The sequence below is a fragment of the Phyllopteryx taeniolatus genome, chromosome 6 (assembly GCF_024500385.1).
Source record: "Phyllopteryx taeniolatus isolate TA_2022b chromosome 6, UOR_Ptae_1.2, whole genome shotgun sequence".
NCBI classification, from domain to species: Eukaryota; Metazoa; Chordata; class Actinopteri; order Syngnathiformes; family Syngnathidae; genus Phyllopteryx; species Phyllopteryx taeniolatus.
This window is the reverse complement of record NC_084507.1, coordinates 25067629-25092592: the sequence shown is the minus strand read 5'-3', so window position 1 is coordinate 25092592 and position 24964 is coordinate 25067629. Positions and strand designations below refer to the sequence as shown.

The 24964-nt window shown below is 43.1% G+C and overlaps 1 protein-coding gene across 7 annotated transcripts in view; it reads left to right on the top strand.

Annotated features, from left to right (window-relative positions):
- The window catches only part of taf2 (TAF2 RNA polymerase II, TATA box binding protein (TBP)-associated factor), a 107027-nt gene that overhangs the window by 26902 nt on the left and 55161 nt on the right, over positions 1-24964 (top strand). For all 7 annotated transcript variants that reach the window (XM_061775456.1, XM_061775455.1, XM_061775459.1 and 4 more), the window contains exons 7-12: positions 185-416; positions 7300-7484; positions 9805-9918; positions 15177-15276; positions 23332-23417; positions 23522-23657. In XM_061775456.1, the coding sequence (XP_061631440.1) occupies positions 185-416; positions 7300-7484; positions 9805-9918; positions 15177-15276; positions 23332-23417; positions 23522-23657 (853 nt within the window). The remainder of the gene's footprint in view (positions 1-184; positions 417-7299; positions 7485-9804; positions 9919-15176; positions 15277-23331; positions 23418-23521; positions 23658-24964) is intronic.

Sequence of the window (24964 nt, the reverse complement as noted above, 5' to 3'; positions counted from 1 at the left end):
CCTTGGTCTGAGGAAAATACACGATGTATGTTCCGCCCCTTACGGAATACGTTCATGAAGCAAGGTGTCACTGAAAGCAAAGACGTTTGCTTGGTGAACTGACTGAAGCAGAGCTGAAACAACCTTTTTTAACTATTTTTTTTAAATCTGCAATTAATCATCTCTTATTTGTCCCTTTCCCAAGGTTCTGGTTCCCTTGTGTGGACTCCTACTCGGAGCTGTGCACGTGGAAGCTAGAGTTCACCATAGATTCCGCCATGGTTGCAGTGTCATGTGGTGATCTAGTAGAGACAATCTACACGCATGACATGAGGAAAAAAACTTTCCACTATGTCCTACCTATCCCAACTGCGGCTCCCAACATTTCCCTGGCTGTCGGGCCTTTTGAAATTCTTGTAGACCCCTACATGCATGAGGTGAGTTTGGGGTTGTTTTTGTACATACAAAAGACATGTCTTCTTTTGAAATATTCACCTTTTGGATGTACAGTTGAGATTTTCACAGTTGGGAAAAAATTATTGTTCAGAGCATTTCTGTGATTCAACAGTGGTATAATATTAGAATTTTAAATATTAGTATCTTCATCATCATGTCCACCAATATACTTTCAGTCTGCTGGAAGAATTTTTTTTAAGAGAAGTGGAATTTTAAACCTTTGTAACCCTAATCCATTTTCAGGTCAATTGTGGCATTAGCCAATTAGTCCTCATTGGTATAAGTAAACACCCACCAGTACCTTTAAAAGTGTGTGAGACTGGCAGAATGAAAAGAAATCTAGATATTTGAGATTGAGAAATTGGCAGACTGGGACTTTTTGTCTCTGTTACCGTATTTTCACAACCATAGGACGCACCGTATGAAAAGGCGCAGTCTCAGTTACGGGGTCTATTTCTGTATTTAACAAACATAAGGCACACCTTATTATTGGGCGCAGGCATGGTAAAACATATGCTATCTTAAAACATACGGTAGCATGCATGCACGCTAAAACAATGTTTTTAAAACAGCAGCGGGAGCAAAACTGAGTTCGATTTTACTTTATTGAAGTATTTAACAATGTACTCATGTTATTTTGAACAGCTGGGCAAGTTCTCCAACAAACACGCCGGGTTCCCTCTCGTCATTGTCAGAGTCAGTCTCGTTGCCGGGGGGCTGTTCAGCAACGATGCCGGCTTTCGCGAAAGCTCGGACAACAGTCAAAGCGGATACCTTAGCCCAGGCATCCACAATCCATTCACATATGGTAGCGTAACTCGCCCGGCGTTGCCTCCCAGTCTTAGTTGCACTTGGTTTTTCACAGCGGCTGTGAGATGGGCTCGCATGGAGTCACAGATCAACAGGGACGGTGACGCGTGGAAAAAAACATCCGGTCTCTTTACGTGCACCTCACTCAGCCACCCTCGTCCATGCAGCCTTTTTGATTGGCCTTAACGACGACTTCGGCTGGAAACTTTTCTTTAGGCAGTGTCTTCCTCTTAAAAATCACTATAGGTGGCAGTTTCTGTCCATTACCATGACAACCAAGCACAACAGTAAAAGCCGACTTCTCGTGCCCCGTTGTGAGTATCGCTACCGTGGTGGTCCCCTTCTTCTCGACAGTGTGGTTCACCGGGATGTCGAAAGTGAGCGGCACCTCATCCATGTTGGTGATGTGGTCGGGCTGGATGTGTTTGTCGGCAATCTTTTTACTGCAGTAGGAGCGGAAGATGGCCAGCTTTTCCTTGTCATCCGCCGTAAATTGCTGTGCCACAGTAGTCCTTGCCCGGATGGATAGATGGCGCCATTTCCACCTCGCCAATGTACGCTCCCTACCCAACAAAATGGACGCGCTTCATCTTCTGAAAAAGACCAGTCAAGACTTTGGATGTTCCGCCGCCATGTGCTTTACGGAGACCTGGCTTTGTGACGCTGTACCCGATGGCGTTGTCATGCTTCCCAGCTTCCTTCTTCACAGGGCAGACCGCGACATGGAATAACAGGCAACGGGATATGCTTCTATATCAACGAAAAATGGTGTACGGACGTCACGGAGCTCAGCACACACTGCAGCCCGCATTTGGAGTCGTTTTGAACTGTAAGCCATTCTTCTCGCCGCGTGAGTTCGCATCATTCATTCTGGCGGGCGTCTATATTCTGCCTCAGGCTAACATGAATTAGAATTACAATCACCTTTTTTTGTCATGAACATGCATGCATGTACACAAACTTTGTTCTCTGCATTTAACCCATCACAGTGAACACATACACATACACGTTAGTGGAACACACTGGAGCAGGGGGCATCTGAAGCGCCCTGGGAGCATTTCGGGGTATCGGTGTCTTGCTCAAGGACACCACAGCCGTGAGTCCGGGGGGATGTTGTCGGATGGTCCAGTCGGGGTCTTGAACCTAGGTACCCCACGGTGGCAGGTGATGATCTTAACCATTGGGCCACGGCTGCCCAATGGTTATGCCGCACTGCTAATGCTCGCCGAACAAGTCAGCGAAATTGAAAAAAACCTCGCGGACTCACCCCTCATTATTCTCGGGGACTTTAACAAAGCTAAACTCAATCACGAACTCCCTAAATACAAGCAAATACAAGCATTGACTGTCCTACCAGGGAAATTAAAATTTTAGACCACTGCTATACTACGCTAAATAACGCATAACGTGCCAAACTTCGTGCAGCTCGTCTGATCACTGCTTAATTCACTTAATACCAACATACACGCAATAACTTAAATGTGCGAAGCCTACAGTGAAAACCGTGAAAAAGTGGACCAATGAAGCAAAGGTGGAACTTCAAAGCTGTTTAGACTGCACAGACTGGAGTGTCTTTGAAAATTCAACTGGCAATCTGGATGAATATATGGACACTGTCACATCCTATATTAATTTCTGTGAAGATGTGTGTGTGTACCAACAAAGTCATTTCGCACATTCAACAACAACAAGCCGTGGTTCCCTGCCAAGCTTAAGCAGCTTCGCCAAGCTAAGGAGGACGCATAGAAATTAACATTGCAAAGAGCAACTATGCAGCAAAGTTGGAAAAACAGTTTAGCGCTAACGACTCTAAATCAGTCTGGCATGCATTCCAATCGCTGACTAATTACAAGCGACGAGCCCCACAAGCTGAGAACAATCGCACACTAGCCAACGACTTGAATACCTTCTACTGCAGATTTGAAAGGGACACTTTCGCACCCCAACCCACTCAGCCGCACCACCGACCACAATCACACCGCCGACTTCTGCGTTAACCATCCGCGAACAGGATGTGAGACGCATCTTCAAATAACAAAATATTAACAGAGCGGCAGGCCCGGACCATGTGTCCCCATCCTGCCTCAAAAGTCTGCGCGGACCAGCTTGCTCTAGTCTTCACTCAGATCTTCAATAGATCTCTGGAACTGTGCAAACTACCATCCTGTTTCAAACGCTCCACCATCATTCCAGTCCTCAAGAAACCTGCAATCTCGGGTCTAAATGACTATAGGCCTGTCGCCTTGACATCTGTGGTCATAAAGTCCTTTGAACGTCTCATGCTGGACCACCTCAAGAGCGTCACAGGTCCCCTGCTGGACCCCTGCAGTTTGCCTACCGAGCAAACAGGTCTGCGCACGATGCAGTCAACATGGGACTGCACTTCATCCTAGAACACCTCGACAGTTCAGGGACCTACGCGGAGATCCTGTTCGTGGACTTCAGCTCAGCGTTCAACACCATCATCCCTGAACTCCTTTCCTCCATGCTTCTCCAGCTTGGACACAGCAGGTGAGGCTGGGGGAGGCCACCTCATCCACATGCAGCATCAGCACTGGGGCGCCCCAAGGTTGTGTCCTCTCTCCGCTGCTCTTCTCTCTCTACACGAAAGACTGCACCTCAACGCACCCGGCTGTCAAACTCCTGAAGATTGCAGATGACACCACTGTCATCGGCCTAATCGACGGTGACGAGTCTGCATATCGACAGGAAGTGGAGCGGCTGGAGCTGTGGTGCAGCCGACACAACCTGGAGCTGAACACGCTCAAGACTGTAGCGATGATCGTGGACTTCAGGAGGCATCCTTCGCCGCAGCTGCCCCTCACGCTGTCCAGCTGCCTTGTGTCAACCATCGAGACCTTCAAGTTCCTGGGAATTACAGTCTCTCAGGACCTGAAGTGGGAGTTCAACATCAACTCCGTCCTCTAAAAGGCCCAGCAGAGGATGGACTTCCTGCGGCTTCTGAGAAAGCACGGCCTGCCACAGGAGCTGCTGAGACAGTTCTACACAGCGGTCATCGAATCAGTCCTGTGTTCTTCCATCACAGTCTGGTTTGGTGCTGCTACAAAGAAGGACACACTCCGACTGCAACGGACAATCAAAACTGCTGAAAGGATTGTCGGTACCCCCCTACCCACCCTTGAGGACTTGCACGCTGCCAGAACTAAGACAAGAGCGTGCAAAATCCTCTCGGACCCTCCACATCCCGGTCACCAGCTCTTCCAGCTCCTTCCCTCAGGTCGGCGCTACCAATCAATGCAAACTAGAACTAGCAGACATTCCAACAGCTTCTTCCCTCTTGCAATCAACTTCTTAAAACACCTAACCTACAATTCCATTGGAATATGCTGGCAATTTTTTGTCTTTTTGTCTTTAGTTTGTTGTCACATTTCTGTCGGGCCAATTATATATTACTCGTGCACTCACTGTAGTAGTCTCACCACGCTGCACTATTTGCATATCTGTTGTTGACCAACTCATGCAGAGTAGCATCTGCTCCATTTGCACACTGACTGAGGAGTATCTGCAACATTTGCACAATCAACATTGTCCCAGACTATCGCACTACTCGGTTGAAGTCTCGGCGCCCTTTGCACAATGGTCATTGCACCGGACTATTGCAATATTAGTCATTTGAATTGCTCTAAGTGCTAGAGGACTCTGCATCTTTTTGCACAATTGTAAAAAAAAATAATAATAATGTACCGGCATTACCAGATAACGAGCAACCCTTTATTGCTCAGTGACTGTTTCTTTTTTGTCAATGTCTTTATGTCTCCAAAGTGTTCTCTGTCAATTGACTGACTGTTGCCGTACTAGAGCGGCTCCAATTACCGGAGACAAATTCTTTGTGTCTTTTCTGGACATACTTGGCAAATAAAGATGATTTCTGATTTCATCAAACGAAAGCACCAAAACGGACCACCTTGAAAATGTTAGATTTTCATTTCTTCTGCAAGCGTTATTGCACTCAGTCGAAGGGTGACTGTAGAGACGCTTCCGCCGGCTGTTCTTTTCTCATTAATCCATTGCCCGAGTTGGTCTTCCAACTCGGGCCACCTCGCCTTGTTTCCACGGAAACTCCGCTTCTTGACTTGGCGAAGCTCGTTTTCCTGCTTCCTCCACTTGCGAAACATGGATTCGTTGATCTTGAATTCTCTCGCGGCTGCTTGACACGTGTTCCATAGAGCGTATTCGCTCGAGGCATTACCACATTACCGGCAACCTTTCATTGCTTATTGACTCTCCGTACTGTGTTTTTATGTCTCAAAAGTATTTTCTGTCACATGGCTGTCGTAGTCGAGCGGCTCCAACTACCGGAGACAAATTCCTCGTGTGTTTTTGACAAACTTGCCAAATAAAGATGAGTCTGGTAACGATGAGGACTTATGTCTACAAACGGACAGTGAGGTCGGTGGGTTTTGAAGAAAAAATGAGCACCGAGCAACAACCTCTTTTACTTATTTGAAAACCAGACAAAAAAAATTCTCTGCACCCCTATATGTATATGTAATATATCTTTAGAACTCATAGTGTGCACACCCCCGCGGCCTTGCAAAAATAAAACTTCAAACCAATAACATTTTGTGTTATAGTAACACCTCCATGCTTAATTGAGTGCGTTGCTTTTCTGGGATAACACGGTAAGAGTGTTCCTGCAAGTGCACCGGTGAGCGCTGCACAATTATGGCCAAATCATGATTATTTTGATGAAAATTGTAATCACTGTAATTAGTCATGATTATTCCTCATGTTAGGGGAAAACATCTGTATTTTTATTGCACTACTTTTCAACAATGTTTTTAGTCCAAAATTATACTTCAAATAAGAACAAATGATGCATAATATAAAGAAATTTTTCCAAGGGCTAACTGATTAAATATGCTATTACAGAGTAAAAACACAAAGAGCAATGGAAGCAAATACAGTTTATACATGAATTAAACCATGACCAGAGCTGCCAAATGTCTGTATTTTGTTAGGGAAATCACTGAACATTGACTTGTTACGGCTGTAACCCTGATTGTTCCGGATATTGGACAAAATATACATACAGCGTCTGACCTTACTGGCGGGTCCACATTGAACAGCTTCTTGGTGCATGCTAGTTTATATATTGCGAAGTTACAAGCAGTCGCAAAACATCGAAATAAGTGAGTTGGTGAAGCAATACATTTGTCACATAGGTCGGGCTGGAACTGCGTTTTCGCGGAGAGGAACAACAAAATAGAAGGCAAAGTAATACGTTTCAAGATATATAAATATAAAATTATACACGTCCACACAGGACGCCGTGTCTGAACCGGAAATGAATTAGTAGGTCACTGCAGGTGGGCAGGTTAAAGGTACATTATTATTCATAAACAATTTGAATGTAAGAAAAGATAACCTTTATTAGTCCCACAATAGGGAAATTTGCATCATTTCAACAGCAATTTCTTTTTTTACATGTACACGTACAAGTACATTGTACAAAATGAAAACCAAAACTATTGTTCATAAATAAACTATCCGATTCAGTCGATCAGCAATATTATTTGTCTGCAAAATAAAATTTTGACATTTGAGATCTGATTAATCTGCATTAATAGACTTGCGTTTATTTATTCATTTATTTTTATTTTATTATTTATTCAATAACTGATAATTTTTTTTTAAATAAATAAAGCTAAATTATTTTCAAATTTGAGCAATTATGACTTTTTTGGGGTGGGAATCAACCTATACCGTTACAAAAATTGTGACAGTTGACGATAATTGTTATTGTTATTTTTTTTTCACATGCACAATATGCTCCCTGCATTTCAGCCACCCACGAGGACATGGGGCAATTTGTCAGCAACTTTGACAAGAAAAAATACCAGTGATAATGAACTGATTTTTTTGTTTTTGTTTTTTTGGGGCAGCTGAGGATCGATTATTCCCCGCATGGAAAAATAGTTTTAAATCCAAGACAATTGTCCTGGATTTGCTTACTTGAACAGATTACGCCCAACCTTAGAAAGCCCATTTTAATTGAAATATTATTGATTGTTCTTTCTTTCCTCCCATCAGGTGACCCATTTTTGCCTGCCACAACTGCTGCCACTTCTCAAGCATTCCATGTCTTACCTGCATGAGATTTTTGAGTTCTATGAAGAAATTCTAACATGCCGCTACCCATACTCCTGCTTTAAGACGGTTTTTGTGGATGAGTCCTATGTGCAAGTGTCTTCCTATGCTTCCATGAGCATCTTTAGGTAAGCATGAGATTTTTTTGTACCTTGTCTTTTACTTTTGATGCATTTTTTTTTTCTTTTTGACGGTTGGTGTGTTGGATGCCTTGAGATACAATTTTAATTTGTTCAGTGACTTCGCTTGTAACCCAAAACACTCATATCTCAAGTCTTGCCTGTGAATATTCTCGTTCATCGTCGTCATTTCATTCTCAGAGCGTTAAAAGGATCGCAACTGGACACTTCTGGTGGTCTTAGAAGACGTTACCTCTTTCATCCGAGCTGGCTGCATAGGTTCATGCAACAAGGCTTCGTTAGGACAGACTAGCCTGAGTTGGTGGAGAAAACGCAACTATTTATGCTGCGAGTTGGTGGCACACCCCAAACCAAGAATGGTATCTTCCTTTTGGAATGCAAAAAAGGACAGTTGTTAGGATGTTTGGCAGAGGCCACGGTCCGTCAACAAGTGTCGTTAGGTGGAAACTCCCCTATTTATATTCCAATCATTTTAAAGTAGGAGTGAGGATGGAAAAAATAAAATAAAAATAAAAAAATCACCGTTGCCGTGTGAAGTTACTTTTTGTGCCAAAATGCAGAGTTCCGGTGCGTACACTTCAAGCTGAAAACAGGAAGTTAAGTTAAAACTTGCACATATAAACCAGTTGACGTAATGAAACAGTCCCAAATAACTATTTTAACAATGCTATACTGGAGTAAATACATTTTTCTGTGACAATTTTATTTTTATTTTTTTTGCTTCGTTGCTCTCTTCAGAGTCTTCCAGATTGCTTAATTTATGTTAAAATAAAATAAAAATCTCAGCGAGGGCCCAGGGATCACCGTCCCCCCACCACCCAGACCACCCTGCAATGTTGTTGTTTTGTTTGTTTGTTTGCACGTCTGCGTTCTAATTCCTTTCTTTCCGAGGCTACGAATACATGGCTGTCTTTCATTGTGTCATTTGCTAAGAGCGGGTTCATCGCAACTCGACTGAATCTGATGGAAAGATTTGAGCCATTCACCGTCTCGACGTATCCCTCACAATATATTTCCTCCTTTTCCCTCGCAGTTGAAGCACTTGTTTTTATGTGCGCTCCTTGAACAGGGGAGGAAGATTGTTTGCTGATCACGAACGAGATGGAAAGTTGCTTGCGTCGGCATGTGGCGTCTAGGTTCATTGCATGATTGATCATGTGGCATTTCTCAAGAAACAGTCGTGTATTTCTTTTTTTATTCACTTTATTTGCTGTGTTCATATCACAACACAGTATCCATTCATCATGTTTCTTCTTCTTTTTTGTCTTCCGCCAGACTGGGCAAGTTTAGTGCATTGATGCCACCTAAGGCTAAATTGATGAGCACTTATGACGGCCAAACTAGAGAGTGGTGCCACAGGTTGTGTTCTTGGATATCCAGCTCCTTGTCCCAATATTGTTTTGAATGAAAACCCAGTCACTGCTATTCTTCAAATACCATGTAACAGAAGACATTTGGCTGCAAGTGCGTCTGCCATTACAAGGTTGATGCAATAAATACATGAAAATTATTAATATTGAAGATTTATTAACGGTTACAATTATAGCGTATTGCTTATGTTGTGCAATTGAACATTGAATTATTTTTATCCTATTACATAATATACTGCAATAACCGTCCCGCGCGAATGTTCTTGACATAATTTTAGAAATATGGAAATTCAGACAAATTGTTCTGGAAGCAAATTTCTATAGGTTGGCAGCGCTCATCATCATTTTTCTTTGTGTTCCAGCTTTTGTTTTTTTTTGCCTTGGTTCGTCATTTTCAGTTTTTGGTTTTTCACAAAATTCACATTTTGGTACATCACTACTTTTTGTTTTTGTTTTTTTGTTTTAATACCTTGCATGGCTAATTCTTTTTTTTTTTTTTTTTTTTTTTTTTTTTTTTTAAAACATACACTGACAAAGAATTCCTTTGATTTTTATTGAATTCGAACATGTATTTTGGCTGCATGATTGAAGAACTAGCGAAGTATTTGATTAATTTTGAGGAAAAAGGGCAGATTTACGTCAATTTACCACATTTGAATTCTATGCAACCGAAAATTACTGACAGTGGACTGGGTCAGTAACAGTGATTCCGACCTTTGAGGCGAAGTCAACTGAAAATTCATTTTGAAGTTCAAAATTTTGAGGCCTTGGCACTTCCATTGCTATCCATGTATTATTCTGGGAATGAGGCAACATTGTAAAAGACTTTCAGCTAAAAGGTTAGGTTTACCATTCGATGCCTTTTATTTTTTTGCAGCCGATTGGTTCGTGTACATCCCCTCCTCACGTTTTTCACAGGATTTTGCCATGTCTTCCAGCACCAACCTTCTTCATAGCGCTATGATCATCGACCAGACCCCTTTGACACGTCGTTGCCTTGCCCAGGCCTTGGCTCAGCAATTTTTTGGTTGTTTCATCTCCAGGATGTCTTGGTAAGACACATTTTCTGTTAAACCCCACTCGTATAAATAGTTCCGATAGTTGTTTTGGCATTAGTGATGCATCGCAATTTCGGCCACCGAAATGCTTTGGTCAAAAATACACCAAAAGTCAATTTTTGTTTTTTTTCACCGAAATAACACGTCACATGGATAACATGTCACGTGCTGACAGCTGGTGCACGCGAGTGTGTACGCCTCAGAGTAAAGGCTTCTTTATACTCGTGTGGGCGGCGACCGCGCGGACGTCACTGCGGCTATCCTGAGCGCAGTTTGCCTTTATACTCGAGCGCAACCCAGGCACGCTGTTTTGAAAATGTACCGCAGTTCTCCTCCAAGTCGGGGGTGTCTCTACGGCTCGTATTGGCTAGGACACCACAGGGTGGAGTTTCCTCTGCATTTTGGGGCCATTTCCGGTCGAAGTTTTTACGTTCCTTTCTGGAAGAAGGAACAAAGCAACAACAATGGCGACCGTGGAACAGTGTCTGCTCGAACAAATGGACCCTGATGACCAGATGATACGTTTAATTATGCTGCAAAATTGATCAAGAAGGCGGCGGCGTAGCTGGTACGTGGAACCAAGGGGAAGGCTGAGTACGTCATCACACCATGCGACCGAAACGGACCAATCACGAGAGATGCATTCTACGCGCAGCAACAATTTTTACCGTGTGGACCTATGCGTTGGACACGTGATGCAATGGGGGCGCGGGACTATAAAGAATCATTTACTATTAACAAGCAATGCCCTGTGGAGCATGACTGAATATCCAGTAGAATTGACTGGGAGGTCACTTTATTACACACACACTCCACTCACGGCACATGCATAACTACCGTATTTTTGCGACCATAGGGCACACCGTATTAAAGGGCGCAGTCTCAGTTACGGGGTCTATTTCTGTATTTAACACATACATAAGGCGCACCGTATTATTGGGCGCAGGCATGGGAAAACATATGCTAGCTTAAAACACACGGTAGCATGCACGCTAGCGTATGTTTTTAAAAAGGCAGCGGGAGCGAAACTGAGTTCGGTTGTACTTTATTGAAGTATTTAACAATGTACTCCCGCTATTTTTTTGATCAATCCTCATCCACAAAACATCAAAGTCCTCATCTTCTGTATCCGAAATGAACAGCTGGGCAAATTCTCCATCAAACATGCCGGGTTCCCTCTCGTCATTCTCGGAGTCAGTCTCGTTGCCGAGGGGCTTTTCAGCAATGATGCCGGCGTTTTCCTGCTTCCTCCACTTGCGTACCACGGATTCGTTGATCTTGAATTCTCTCGTGGCTGCTCAATGTTCCTCCGCGTAACTGATAGCTTGCAGTTTAAACTGTGCTTCGTAAACGTGTCTCTTCGTAGGTGCCGTTTTCGGGGGTCCTTAGCCAAACAGATGTTGTTTTGCACATACCGGAATTATATACCTACCGGGGGCGTGTCTTTAGCGTCCTCTTTCACGCGCACCCTTCCCCTTTTAACGTCCGCATCCTGTCCTCAGTCACGTCCGCCTTTCCTCTATAGAAGCAGCGTGTCGGCAGGAAATGCTCCCAGTCGGTCAAGCTGAGCGCTCAAAGTCACACAACATTTACAGATTTTGGAACTCGATGCACACATAAGGCGCCGCATTATACGCGCCCCCCCCCCCGTCCATTTTGGAGAAAATTTAAGACTTTTAAGTGCGCCTTATGGTCGTGAAAATACGGTACTAGTAATATAAACACACATTAATAACAAAGAAAAACATCTTTTTTACAGTATGATTCAAATTTGCATTTCGTGATGACTTATGGGAACCGCGTGGCTTTTCTGTCATCATGCTAACGACTACTAGCCCTAACAGAGCGTCCCTATTGTCGCCTAACATCGCTGCTTTCCTCTGTTCGGGTTTGGAATGCTTGTTGCATGCTATTTTGAGGCAGCCCCCCCTAGCTACCTACGAGCTACATTTAACGTGACTAAATACGATGCCGAGCCGGGGAGGCGGACGTGTGGTGTCAGCGCAGCGTAAGTCACTAATCATCACCTCCATGACAGAGAATAAACTAGCGAAGGACGAGGAGAGTGTAAGACAAAAGATGGATGGCAACGCCATGCTAATCGCTAAGCTATCTGAAGTCATAGCAATAAATTAAATTGTACTAATGATTGGCATAGTTTTACAATTAATAATTAGCGGGTTTGATTTTTATATTTTAATTTTTTTGGGGTATGAAAAGCGTCTTACAAATTAAGTGTGATTGACTAATTGATTTTTTCAGTCTTTATATATATATATTTTTTTCAGCTGTCCCTGCAGCTGAAAAAGGTTTCAGCTGCAGGGACAGGATGACTGGTTGCAATCGAAGAAAAGATGAATGCGGCCAGGTACAGGGATATCCTAGACGAAAACCTTCTCCAGAGTGCCCAGAACCTCAGACTGGGCTGAAGGTTCAGCTTAAAAAAAGACAAAGACCCGAAGCACACAGCTAAACTACAGAAGGAGTGGCTTGAGCCAGAGCCCTGACTTAAACCCAATTGGCCATCTCTGGAAAGACCTGAAAATGGCAGTCCACCAACGTTCACCATCCAACCTGACAGAACTGGAGAGGATCTGCAAGCAGGAATGGCAATGATCTCCAAATCCAGGTGCATTCCCCAAAAGACTCATGGCTGTATTAGCTCAAAAGGGTGCTTCAACTAAATACTGAGCAAAGGGTCTGAATACTTGTGGCTGTGTGATATTGAAGTTTTTCATTTTTTTAATAAATCAGCAAAAATTTGAACAATTCTGTTCTTTTTCTGTCAATATGGGGTGCTGTGTGTACATTAATGTGGAAAAAAAATGAACTTAAATTATTTTAGCAAACGGCTGCAATATAAAAAAAAAAGAGTGCAAATTTTCAGGGGTTCTGAATCCTTTCCGTACCCGCTGTATGTCATTATATGAGACAATATTTTATGGGTTCACAGTCATAACGGCCCTCCGAGGGAAGCCATAACTACAATGTGGCCCGCGACAAAATACAAAATTACTTTATTTCTCGACTGTTCTGGAATTTCGATTGTGTCATTTTGTTGGCGCTTTTTTCGATCTTTTGTCTGGCTTGATTTTATTGGGGCAGATTCTGTTAGATTGTTTTTTCATGGAACAGCTCTGGAGGTAATTAACCAAAAATTGTGATTGGCCTCAATTAATTATTTAACAAAGGAGGTAATTACTACTATCACACAGGGCCAGGTAACATTGAATAGTTTTTTTTCCCTTAACCATTTAAAAACAGCATTTTAAGTTCAATTGGGTCATATTTATCTATTTTCATTTGTTTGATAATCTTCAACATTTAAGTGGGGGAAACTATGCAAAAATCTAAGAATTTGAAAGCGGGGCAATACTTTTTCACGGCGCTGTATTTTGTCAGGAACGACAAAACGACCAATGATTTGGCCCTACAACGGCAAAATGAAACATCTCACATGATTATTTTTGTTCTTATGTGTAGTGTGACATATGAAGAAGTCTGTCAACCAGTATGATTACATCTTGAAACGGTGCATTACCTGCCTTGCTCGCCGTTGTCAACCTTTATTCGCGCGCACAAACCAATGTTTCCCAAAACGTTAGAGCATAAATCGACAGAATGGCAGTACGTCGACGTACAAACGTGAGCGCTAGCACTAGCTAGCAAGTTTTGTTCCCTGCTTGCGAGCCATATGAAATGTACCTGAACATTACCTCAAGCTCCCCTTGAAGAACGGATACTCCAAATGTCCGCCGAAGAACCCTGCGATGACACCAAACCTCTGGGCTGCTCCATGTGTTGTTTGAAGGGTTATCATTTCCCGAAACATCGGTGCTAATCTTATTAGCATGTCTAGTTTTTCTTATCACTGTATGCGAGCACTTAGCTTAGCAGACATTCATTGTTCAATTATTTCTGTTACGTGTCAGATTTACAGGAAACTCCAGCTTGGAGTGACAAACACCTTGAAGCAAGAACATTGTGCCTCTGACTTGGAAAACGTTTTTCGAGTTTAAACTATTCACAGTACGATTGTGATGGGTGGAATGAGGTGCGCAGTGCACGTTGGCTACCAGAGTTCTTTTGCCCGATACATCACCAGTACCTTTGTGATGTGACTATTGCGCATGTACACATCGCAATGAAAATGATCAAACAATACTGTATATCGTACAGGCCTAGTTTGTCTACTTTGTTTACCTCAATGCTGCAAATCAGGAGATGCCTAACAGATTTTCATTGTTCCTGTGACAGTAACAATAAAGCTTCTATTCTCTTCTATTCTATTCTATTCTATTCTCGCAATACAATGACCCTCAACATAAAGCCGGAACTACAACGGAATGGTTTAGATGAAAGAATATTCATGTGTTACAATGGCCCGGTCAAAGCCCATCTGTGGCGAGACTTGAAACTAGCTGTTCACAGTCGCTCGCCATCCAATCTGGCCGAGTTTGAGCTATTTTGGAAAGAAGGAAGGGCAACAATTTCAGCGTCTAGATGTGCAAAGCTGGTTGAGACATTCAACAAAAGACACAGCTGTAATAGTAGCGAAGGGTGGCTCTGTTAAGTATTGATGCAGAGGGGCTGAATAAAAATGTACACCACTTTTTTCAGATTTTTATTTATTACATTTTGAAAACTATGTACAATTTCAGGTCTACTTTACAATTATGTGCTACTTTTGTGTTGGTCAATCAGATAAAATATTAAATTTGTTGTTGTAAGGGCGCAAAATGTGACAAAGTTCTCGGGGTATTTTTCAAGGCACTGTTGTTTTGTTATTTGGTCAGTAATTAGACATACTTGTGAACGGTCTGCACACTTAAATCGACCAGTGTAAGTGGTTAATGTAGACATATGTCTCATGAAAAAGTATTTTTGATCACTTGTTGTTAATTGCTGAATACTGCTTAATCTGGGTAGTCACAAATTTGAGCATTGTCGCTACCTCGCAATCAGAGTCGGCAAAGGTCCGATCCGGGGCCGTCTCCAAAAGATTATCGTGACCCGGTATCCTGTGTTGTGGGCTATGTTAAATGATTCCAGTTGATCCAACCTGTTCAGTATTTCCATTCACAAATCCTTGCATATTGTCAACAGTTGGCTGAGCAAGTAACTGGATTATAAATGACAATAGCACTGCTAATTTAGCAGCGATGTGGAAAGCAACTGAGTGACATTTGTGCATATTTAGTGTGAACGTCAACGTCGTGCTAATAGCTAATGCTATGTTGTTACTTCTGTAGGGCTGATGAGTGGGTTTTGAAGGGAATCTCAGGCTATATCTTTGGCCTTTATCTGAAGAAGACGTTCGGAGTGAATGAATACCGGCACTGGATCAAAAAGGTATCCGCTTTGTTTGCATTTTGTCGTGTTTGAATTTTATACTGTTGATATTGTTTCACAAACTTGGACACATTTCTAATAATATTTGGATATTCGAGCAATCTGATGCTGATTAAGTTCTACTGTGTTATTGTAAAATGTAATTCCCTCCAAAATATACTGAGAATAAGGTAACGATGTAATGTAATAACGAAGCCTGTCTGGTCACAGTGGATTATCGACGGGTGTACCTTTTCAAGTCTCGCTGCGATGGCTTTCGAGACAATCTTGATATCTACATTAATCAGTGATAGGGGCCAATAATTAGCCGGGAATAACTTTATCCATCCGTCCATTCATTTTCTGAGCCGCTTATCCTCACGCGGGTCGCGGGCGTGCTGGAGCCTATCCCGGCTATCTTAGAATTCTGTGATGTTTAAAGGAACATCAAGGCTGTCTTTAATTTGTGTATATAATTGAGGAATGTTTCGAGCCTTAAAGTTTCAATTTATTTTTGGTCTGGCTTGTTCGAAGATTTGTATAAGCTGCTATAATAATTGTATGTAAGATATTTCCTTTATTTTTAGCGGTGACAGTTGCCGTTTGAATCTTGAATGGCTGTAATTCATGACTTTTCTTTATTGTGCTGAAGTTGGTTCGCAAGAGGTTTTCCTGATTTATTATTGTACTCAAAGTTAGTGTATCTTCACTGTTGTTGTAGAAAATCAATTAGATAACGTCTAATTGATGTTTTGCCTTTTGAAGTTGGTTTCTAAGCGTATCTGTCGGATTAATTGCATATTCTTCTTTGAGGTGTTATATTGTTTTATAGTGTATAGTAATTTTAAATCAATTGGGCACTATGTATTCTTCGTTGTTTTTTGGGGCTTTTTTCGGGAGATGTTTTTGGTATTGTGTTGAAAATTGTCTTTCGAGAGGGTGATAGGGATGCTATATTGAAGTCCAGCAAAGCCAGGGTACATAGAAGGGTAACGGACAAACACTGAACATAGAAAACAAGGGGATAATATGGTGTGTGTGTGTGTGTGGTGGTTGTTTGTAGTGCACAAGAAGAGTTTTGAGCGACCTGTGTGTTTCGTGTGTGTGGAAACAAGCAGCGCAGGAAAGCAGACAGATAGGAGTGAGAATTCATGCGTGATTCTGTTTTTTTGCTTGTCTAAGCAAAAGTGGAAAGAATGAAACAAAATACAATACGCTATAAAATATGACTGCTATAAAAGGGGAAAAATAGGTCAAACTGTGAAAGTAAACCAAAAATGGCGGGCTTTCTGTTGGGTTTAGGCTATGACTCCAAGATACTTTTTGTTTTTTTTCTTTTTGTCTTGGGCTGTCACATCTATCCATCCGTTTTCCTTACCGCTTACTCGCACTTGGGTCGTGTGTTGCTCAGGTGACCCAAGGCGAGAGGCGGAGTACACCCTGAACTGGTCGCCACCCAATCGCAGAGCACATATAGACAAACAATCATTCGCATTCATGGTCATCAATCAACCTAGCGTGCATTTTTTTCGGAGGAAACCGGAGTACCCGGAGAAAACCCACACAGGCATGGGGGTGAACATATTTGAATTTGAACATCCGCCTTCCAGTTTTAGTAGGACTAGGTGAAACATACAGACGGGGTTGCGTCATTGAAAATTTGTAGGGGGCGCTACTGAGCCATTTATTTATTTTTTAAATTGCACTAAAAGAAAAATGTAAATGTTTGCCAGGCTTCATGTGTTTGCAAAGTTTGTATGCATGTTATAAGCCTCCAAACTGTTGGTTTCTTGGCGAACAGCGCGGCGAACAGCACGTCGCTACGGCAACAGCATTTGTCGAAAACTCACAAACTTTGTATTGTGACATCATGAAGGCCTTAACAGTCTTCTGAGCAAATGTTCGGTAGATTGGATAAATTGGATTAGGTAGATTGGATATTTTTATTAATTCATTTTTTTACCAGAGCTGCCTTTAAGTTGTGGACTGTGTTATGTGTGTGAAATTTAGACAAGATAGCATCTGAAGTCTACTTCCAACAGCTTTTGATGTCACAGCGAATCATCAAAATACGGCACACCACCTCAACCACGCCTTCTGTTGCAACGTCAGTTCATTTTTTTTTACGAAGCATGATTGTCTTGAGGCGGCACGGTGTACGACTGGTTAGAGCGTCTGCCTCACAGTTCTGAGGACCCGGGTTCAATCCCCGGCCCCGCCTGTGTGGAGTTTGCATGTTCTCCCCGTGCCTGCGTGGGTTTTCTCCGGGCACTCCGCTTTCCTCCCACATCCCTAAAACATGCATAGTAGGTTAATTGAAGTCTCTAAATTGCCCCTAGCTGTGAATGTGAGTGTGGACGGTTGTTTGTTTGTATGTGCCCTGCGATTGGCTGGCAGCCAGTTCAGGGTGTTTCCCGCCTCCTGCCCGAAGATAGCTGGGATAGGCTCCAGCACTCCCGCGACCCTTGTGAGGATAAGCGGCTCAGAAAATGGATGGATGGATGGATGGATGATTGTCTTGAGGCTTTACTGGCAAAATTTCAGGTGGATGTGGTCAACATGCTGGGAGCAGAAAATTACATTTGTCGCCACCAGGTGGTGCTATATGTATGCAGGAAGTGATTTATGAAACTTGACATTTGGGATTTTTTTTGGTGCATGTACAGGGGAGTTATTAAGCATTTGCTGTTTTGTGGGGAAAGCTATTTGATATGCAAAATGTTATGCCCCGCCCCATCATACAGTATGCCGAAATGAAAAGCTTTTCACACCTTTTAATGTCACAGGTCTTGAGATGCCATTGACCAAGTTTTAAGTCAATCAAATGAAACCTCTCGGACAAGTTAGCCAAGGTGAGACCAAAGTTAATGTACAAAAATATGGCAAGATTACACATTCGGGGGGTTCCTACGCAAGTATGGAAAGTATGAAAAAGTATGGAATTTCATAAATATCCCGTTCTCGAAACGTATGGAAAATGGAAACTGTTTTCTGTAAAAAATATTTGTTTCCAATACTGCTCAATAGCTCTACAATGTTTGTGTGAGACCACATAGTATTAGACGATGGTCTTGGTGAATAATCAGAATCATCTTTATTTGCCAAGTATGTCCAAAAAACACACAAGGAATTTGTCTCCGGTCGTCGGAGCCGCTCTAGTACGACAACAGACGGTCAATTGACAGAGAACAATTTTGAGACATAAAGACATTGACACAAAAAAACAAAAACAAAAAGTCACTGAGCAGGAAAGGGTTGGTAGTTATCTGGTAATGCTGGTACATTTTTTTTTCTTTTTTTTTTTGACAATTGTGCAAAAAGATGGAGTCCTCTAGCACTTAGAGCAGTTCGAAAGACGAAGATTGCAATACTCCGGTGCAATGACCATTGTGCAAAGTCCCTGTCAAAACATCATGAAATTATTCCAAATTATTGATGATACGTGCAAACATAGCAACCTGACACAGTCAGATTTTCTGGTAAGTAAACGTGACGTACTCTGAGGACAGAAATTAGCGCATTTAAAAACAATGAGTGATTTAAAATTGTTTTTATTTTTTGGTTATTAAAACACCTTTGATGACTGGGATGCGCTTGTCGGCACGGCGAGGAAGGTTTAATGCGTCTCCGCCACCTCGTGGTGAAAGGTAGGGCTCCCTCGCCGTGCGCCAGTGTCTTCGGCAAGCAGGAGAAACAAGAGCGGGGGGAACAAAGGGGGCTCTGGCCTTTTTACGCCCAGGAGAACACGGCTGGCCCAGGGAGACCGCAGGAAGACAGACTGCGTTTCTTAGTATTGAATTTCATCCTAGGATTATTTGTGGTTTTAAACCAGTGGCCAGCTCTTGCATTGTCTCACACACACACACACACACCCGCGCACACACACCCTGGTTAATCTATGCAATGAGTGTTTCAGCCCTATGTGGTGGCTAAGAGCAGTTAAAATTTGTGTTGTGTGAGGTAAAACATCTGATTCAGTTGACAAACAGATTTGACAGCAAAATCATCAGTGGCATTGGCATCATGGTATACACTTGGGCATTTGTGCAGGGTTCGTAAAATATCAAAACAGACATTTAAATTCGGTGAAAACTGGGCACAGTTCGGGGTTTGCAGTATCCTAAGTCCTCGCCACATCGGGTGAGGTGGGCGTGCTGCCTGGCCCGGTCGTCGGCAAGTTGGTCGGGGTGAGACGAAAGGAAAAACTTCTCCAAAACCGATCCCAGCTCAGGCCCCTTTTATGGCCGGAGCGGGACAAAAAGGGGGGGGATTTACACCACCACCCGCCACCCCTTTCTACCACCTTCACGACCACAGAGGGGGATGGACTTCCTTTTGAAGTTATTTTTCCATTTTAGTATTATTTTGTGGTTTAAAACCAGTGGAATAAAATATTAATTATTGGATTTGAGATGAGACCATTTCCTCACCTTGCATTGTTCGACACTCATCCTCTTTCATACCTGTAATGAATGCTTCAACTGTTGTGTGGTGTGGAGAACATTACTATTTTCCATGTGACATTTGTGGTGTGGGGTGAAACATTTCATCTGGTTCAGTTAACAACAGATTCGACATTAGACATTCAAGTTTGCAGCAATACAGTCACTAGTGGCGTTCATGTAAAGTTCTTAAAATATTAACTCCCAGTCGAGTCACAGACTGTCTGTAATGTCGTTCCGTCGCCCGTGGGTATCGCTGTTGCCTGGTAAAACTCCCAAGTAGCGTACTCAACAGGGTGGATTGCCTTTGTTGGTGCAATCCTTCGACTGGCTGGAAGCTAATTAACTTAGTGTCCGGGGGCGAACTTGGCATCCTTGGGTCTCCGCTTTGACGCACCAGGCAGCCGTAATTCACTTGGCGTCGGCATGGCAACGCAAATATCTGTGTCTTGTTTTTGATGGTTTATGGCTGTTGATTCATTCAGCGTCTGCATGTGAAGCCTATATTTGCCTACCTCGGCAGGGAGCGGCGGTAGTGCAAGGCTGGGGTGCAGGGTGGCATCTTTGCGTGGCGTGTCCGCTACATATCCCCCCTTCGGCGGCTTGATCCGGCTCGATGGCGGATGTAGGCGACGTCTCGTTGAAAGATGGCACAGGTTGTGTTAAATAAATTGTAGAAGTTATCATTTATTTGCTAAGCTTGCATTAGTATTATGGACGATTTTGAGAAAGGAAGATGTCTCGCCTTCAAGAAGATGACTCAGCAGTAAGCATCAGAGAGAAGGACGTCTTGACCAAGGACGTGGCAGGTGTTGGTCTCATGTCTTCACCTTGAAACCCTCCTCTTAGTGTGTTGTGTCTTGTAAATCAGAAACCTCCCTATTTCAAATAAATACAGGAGCGACGGGAGAGATTGTTTAGAGCGTGATGAGAGGCTGTAATCTGAACAATCTCCCATATGCCCTCCTCATGAGTAAAAGAAACCAGCGTCTTCATTCCTTTTTATAGGTGTTGGGTGAGATAGATCCAACAGGTTGGCAGGAACACACACAACAATGCAGTTACCAAAGTACAACCTTAGTGCATATCACCCCCCTTATGGCTATAACAGTTGTTCATGCCAACTTCCAACATAAGATCAGCCTCTATGGGTGTTGGGGTCAGGATTGACGTGTGTGGATGGATGTGTGTAGGTGTAACTATTGGGATGGCAGTGAGACCAGTAATACGGGGCATTGGCGAAGCTAAAACTAAGGGTAAACATTAACTAGCTGTAGAGTTCTCAGTAAAAGTCTCACAAAAAAAAAAAAACGAGGAGAAACTCAACACTGCTCTACGGAGGAGAAAGTAAGACAGAGAAAAGTTAGCTAGCTTCAACTTGGCACATAGGGGGCACAGCGGTCAGGTGTAGAATCATGTCCCCTATTTGGAGTTCGTCCTGTGAGGTTTTCTGGTCATAATACGCCTTCTGGCCTTCCGCACTTCTCCCCAAGTGTCGCTGGGCAAAGGCGAATGTGGCCTTTAAATGGGCGTGTCGGTCGGTCATGTGTTGGTGAGTTGTATAGGTGGTGGCTATGTTGGCCTCACCAAGTTGGTATAGCAAGTGCAGAGGCAGTGCCATGCACCTTCCGGTCATCATTTAAAAATGGGACACTCCTGTGGACTCGTGTGGGGTGACCCTGATGGTCATCAATATCAACGGGAGTTTCATGTCCCAGTCTCTGTGATTTGAGGTCACAATTTTTTTAAGAGACTCACCACTGTGCGGTTAGCGCGCTCGACCTGCCCCGATGACATTGGGTGGTGGCTGATGTGCAGCTGGGACTTGATCCCAAGGAGCCGCCACAGTTCTTGTACCACCTCGCTGGTGAAGTGGGTTCCCCTGTCTGAGTTGATCCGAAAGGGTAACCCATATCTGGAGAACACGTGGTTCATCAGCAGGTAGGCGGTAGTTTGTGCCGTGTCGTTTGGTGTGGGCAAGCATTCTATTCATTTGGTGAATGCGCATTTGACTGTGAGAAAGTATTTCCTTGTGTGGTCTTGACCATTGGTCCCACCCAGTCAATCTGTAGGTCAGACCACGGGAATACAACTCCTCTTTGTTGGAGAGGTGCTCTTTGGTTGGGGTTGGTTGGATGAAATTGGCCGCATATGAAGCAGCCTTTGATGTAGGCTGCTACATCTTTGTGCATGTGTGGCCAGTATACTGCTTCCCACAGGACTGTGGTTGTTGCTTTGACGGGGCGGTGTCCTGCACAAGGTGCGTCGTGGGCGTAGGTCCACATCACCCCCTTTTGGCCCTAATGGACCACAAACCTGGGCAGGGAGTGGTCCCTGGGGACATAAACAAGTAGGACCTTGACGAGACGCATCTTGTCCCGTATTAGCCGCAAGGTGTTGGTCGGCGGTTATGTCGTCAGCAGAGACTGGGTTTGTGTCAGGTTCGGAGAGCCAATTGGAGAGCTTGGCGAGTGCCGGGTCTCCGGATTGTTGGGCGGTCAAGTCAAAGTCAAGAGTTGCAGAGGCACCAGGCATTGGGTTGACGGAGTCATACGAAGTGTCATCGTGCGGTGGCTGGTGCAGCGGAGGCGGTTTGACAGTGCATGATTACCGACACTGATGGGTTGGGTGGGGGGGGGGGAGCCAGGAGGCATCAAACTGCTACGGGGTACCATGAATGACGCCTTGCTTCGCCAAAGAGTAAGTCAAGTCGTTATAAATATTATCCGGTTCCTGAACACGAGAGTGGCCTCGGACTTTCTTCCAGTAGACGTGCATGTTGTTCGAATTGACTAGATGGTCGGACGTAATGAAGAGATTGCGGTGTTCGACCGGTTTTCGCCCCGACGTGCAGAACTCATTACGTTGCCAGGTCTGTAAGTGGCAGGTGAATGCGAGATGTGCGTAGTTTGAGTCGGTACAGATAACCAAGGAGGTGGTTTTGTGTTGGTTTGCACAGGACTGTGGTTGTTGCTTTGACTAAAAATAAAATAAAGGCTAAAAATAAACTAGCTTTTGGATTCATTCACGTCGTCGACGCGTGGTTAAATGTCTTGACGTCATTGATCGGATCGTCGAATTATGACATGAAAGCCGATTAGCCGATCAGCATAAAATGCTGCTATCGGCCGATACCGATAATACCGATCAGATGGGCGTAAAGTCTAATTTATTCTCTTACACTAGGACCCTTGCAGCGGTCGCTGCTCGTGCTCTAATTATACTGTAGCGTCAGGAATTCCCAACATGCTAAGCTGCGTTATAAGAATGCTTTGTTCTTGTTAATTATTCCCTAATAGCATTAGTTATCCCCTTGTAGTGTTATTAGAGTTGTGTTCATTTTACCTTTTTTTGACGTTTGACTATTTAGCACCGTGAAAGAGTGTCGCATTGGGACCATTGACTCTGTGCCTTATTATAGCAGCTTAATGGCTAGTGTCTGTAATGACAGGTTGAAATAAAGCTTAATGTGGAATGTAACATTCAGCTTGGCCATATGGCTCGACCATATGTGGCATGGAGGCAAATAATTGCAAGTGGCAATTTTAGGATGACCTGGGCTGATGTAATTGAGAAAAGCAATTTTTGGTTTTGAAACAAAATCGTTACAGCCCTAATATTTATTTTGTCACAGGAGCTGGACAAGATTGTGGAATATGAACTGAAGATGGGAGGCGTTCTTTTGCACCCAACATTTAGTGGAGGCAAAGAAAAGGACAAGTAATACATTTGTATTTGATTGCAATCACTATGAATTGTTTGACTGATGGAAGTGTAATGAAAGTGTTTGATGTAGAATGCTGAAACCAGTCCTCTTTCTCCAGCCAAACCCCTCACCTTCACTTCTCCTTGAAGCACCCACACACATTGTCGTGGGAGTACTACAAAATGTTCCAATGTAAGGCTCATTTGGTGATGAGGCTGATTGAAAACAGGATCAGCATGGAGTTCATGTTGCAGGTGAGTTACCTTCTATTTAACTTAGGTATTGTATATATCGGTACGCTCTGCATGGGACAGTGTGCCCTTTAAGACCGCGATTTTCCAGTTTAGTACTTGAGCTATGCACTCGGGGCGAGTTGAATAAAACCACACATGGGTTTTATGCGGTGTCTGGCCTCCTCTAAATTATCGGAGTGATCGATTCATTTTCTTCACCTCAGTATTATGTTGTGTTTGTTTTCCTGTTCCACTAACCAAGCGCAAAACCCCCTTTTAAATATAGGATCTGAGCTGTTGGTATGTTAGGTATGCAAAACCATGAAGATGACAAACTGAACTCCGGTCCTCCTCGCTATCCCTTATCAAGTGGCAAACCCTTGCGGATACAAATTTCTCACCACTTGAAGGAGCACAGAAAAACAACAGAACATTGTAGTGTGCCTCCATCCGGGTGCTGGTCACCACTGGCGCCAGACTGGATGTGTGAAGTCTTCACATTTCAACCACAAATACGACTTAACGGTGACAAATGATGTCTAATAAGTCTCTGGGAAGTTATTGGCGTGGATTAGATATTTCAGGAAAGCATTATGATGATGATGTCACGTCATACAACTTCCGCTTTTGAGGATGGTCGTGTTGGTTGGGTGAACGCAAGTAATCAGCACGAAGGCTACCGAATACAGAGCGACTTGGTCAATCCTTTCTCTCTGTTGTGTATATTTGTACATGCAAAAATAAAAAATTGTAATGGACAAACTTTTTTTTTCCCCAAAAAAACACAGGCCATGCAAAAACATTTACAGATAAATACTAAACACTGTATGTAAAAACTCAAGAGGTGTTCATGAAGTCATGTATTTTTTAATTTTTTTATTGAACTTTTATTCATCCAGGTAATGCCGACCTGGCTGCAGACAGCAGAGTAAAACAAAGCATAATAAAAGTAAATACATATACAAATTTATAGGAATGAGTTCCATATTACATTACAGTCCGTCATAGTACATGGTGAATAAAAGATCCATAAAAGGCATTTGAGCGGGTATTATCTGAAGCTTGATTACTTTTATGACATAAAAAAAACTTAATCTCCTGAATGACAAGACATTGGAAGAACTTGTCTTTTTTAATAAAGATTTGTCGACAAAGGGCTGTGAAAAAGTATTAGCCTTTGCATAGTTTCCCCACATTAAGATCATCAAACAAATGTAAAAAATGGACAAATATAACCCAAGTGAAGTTAAATGCTGTTTTTAAATGGTGATTTCATTTCCATCCATCCATTTTCTTCCACTTATCCGAGGTCAGGTCGCGGGGGCAGT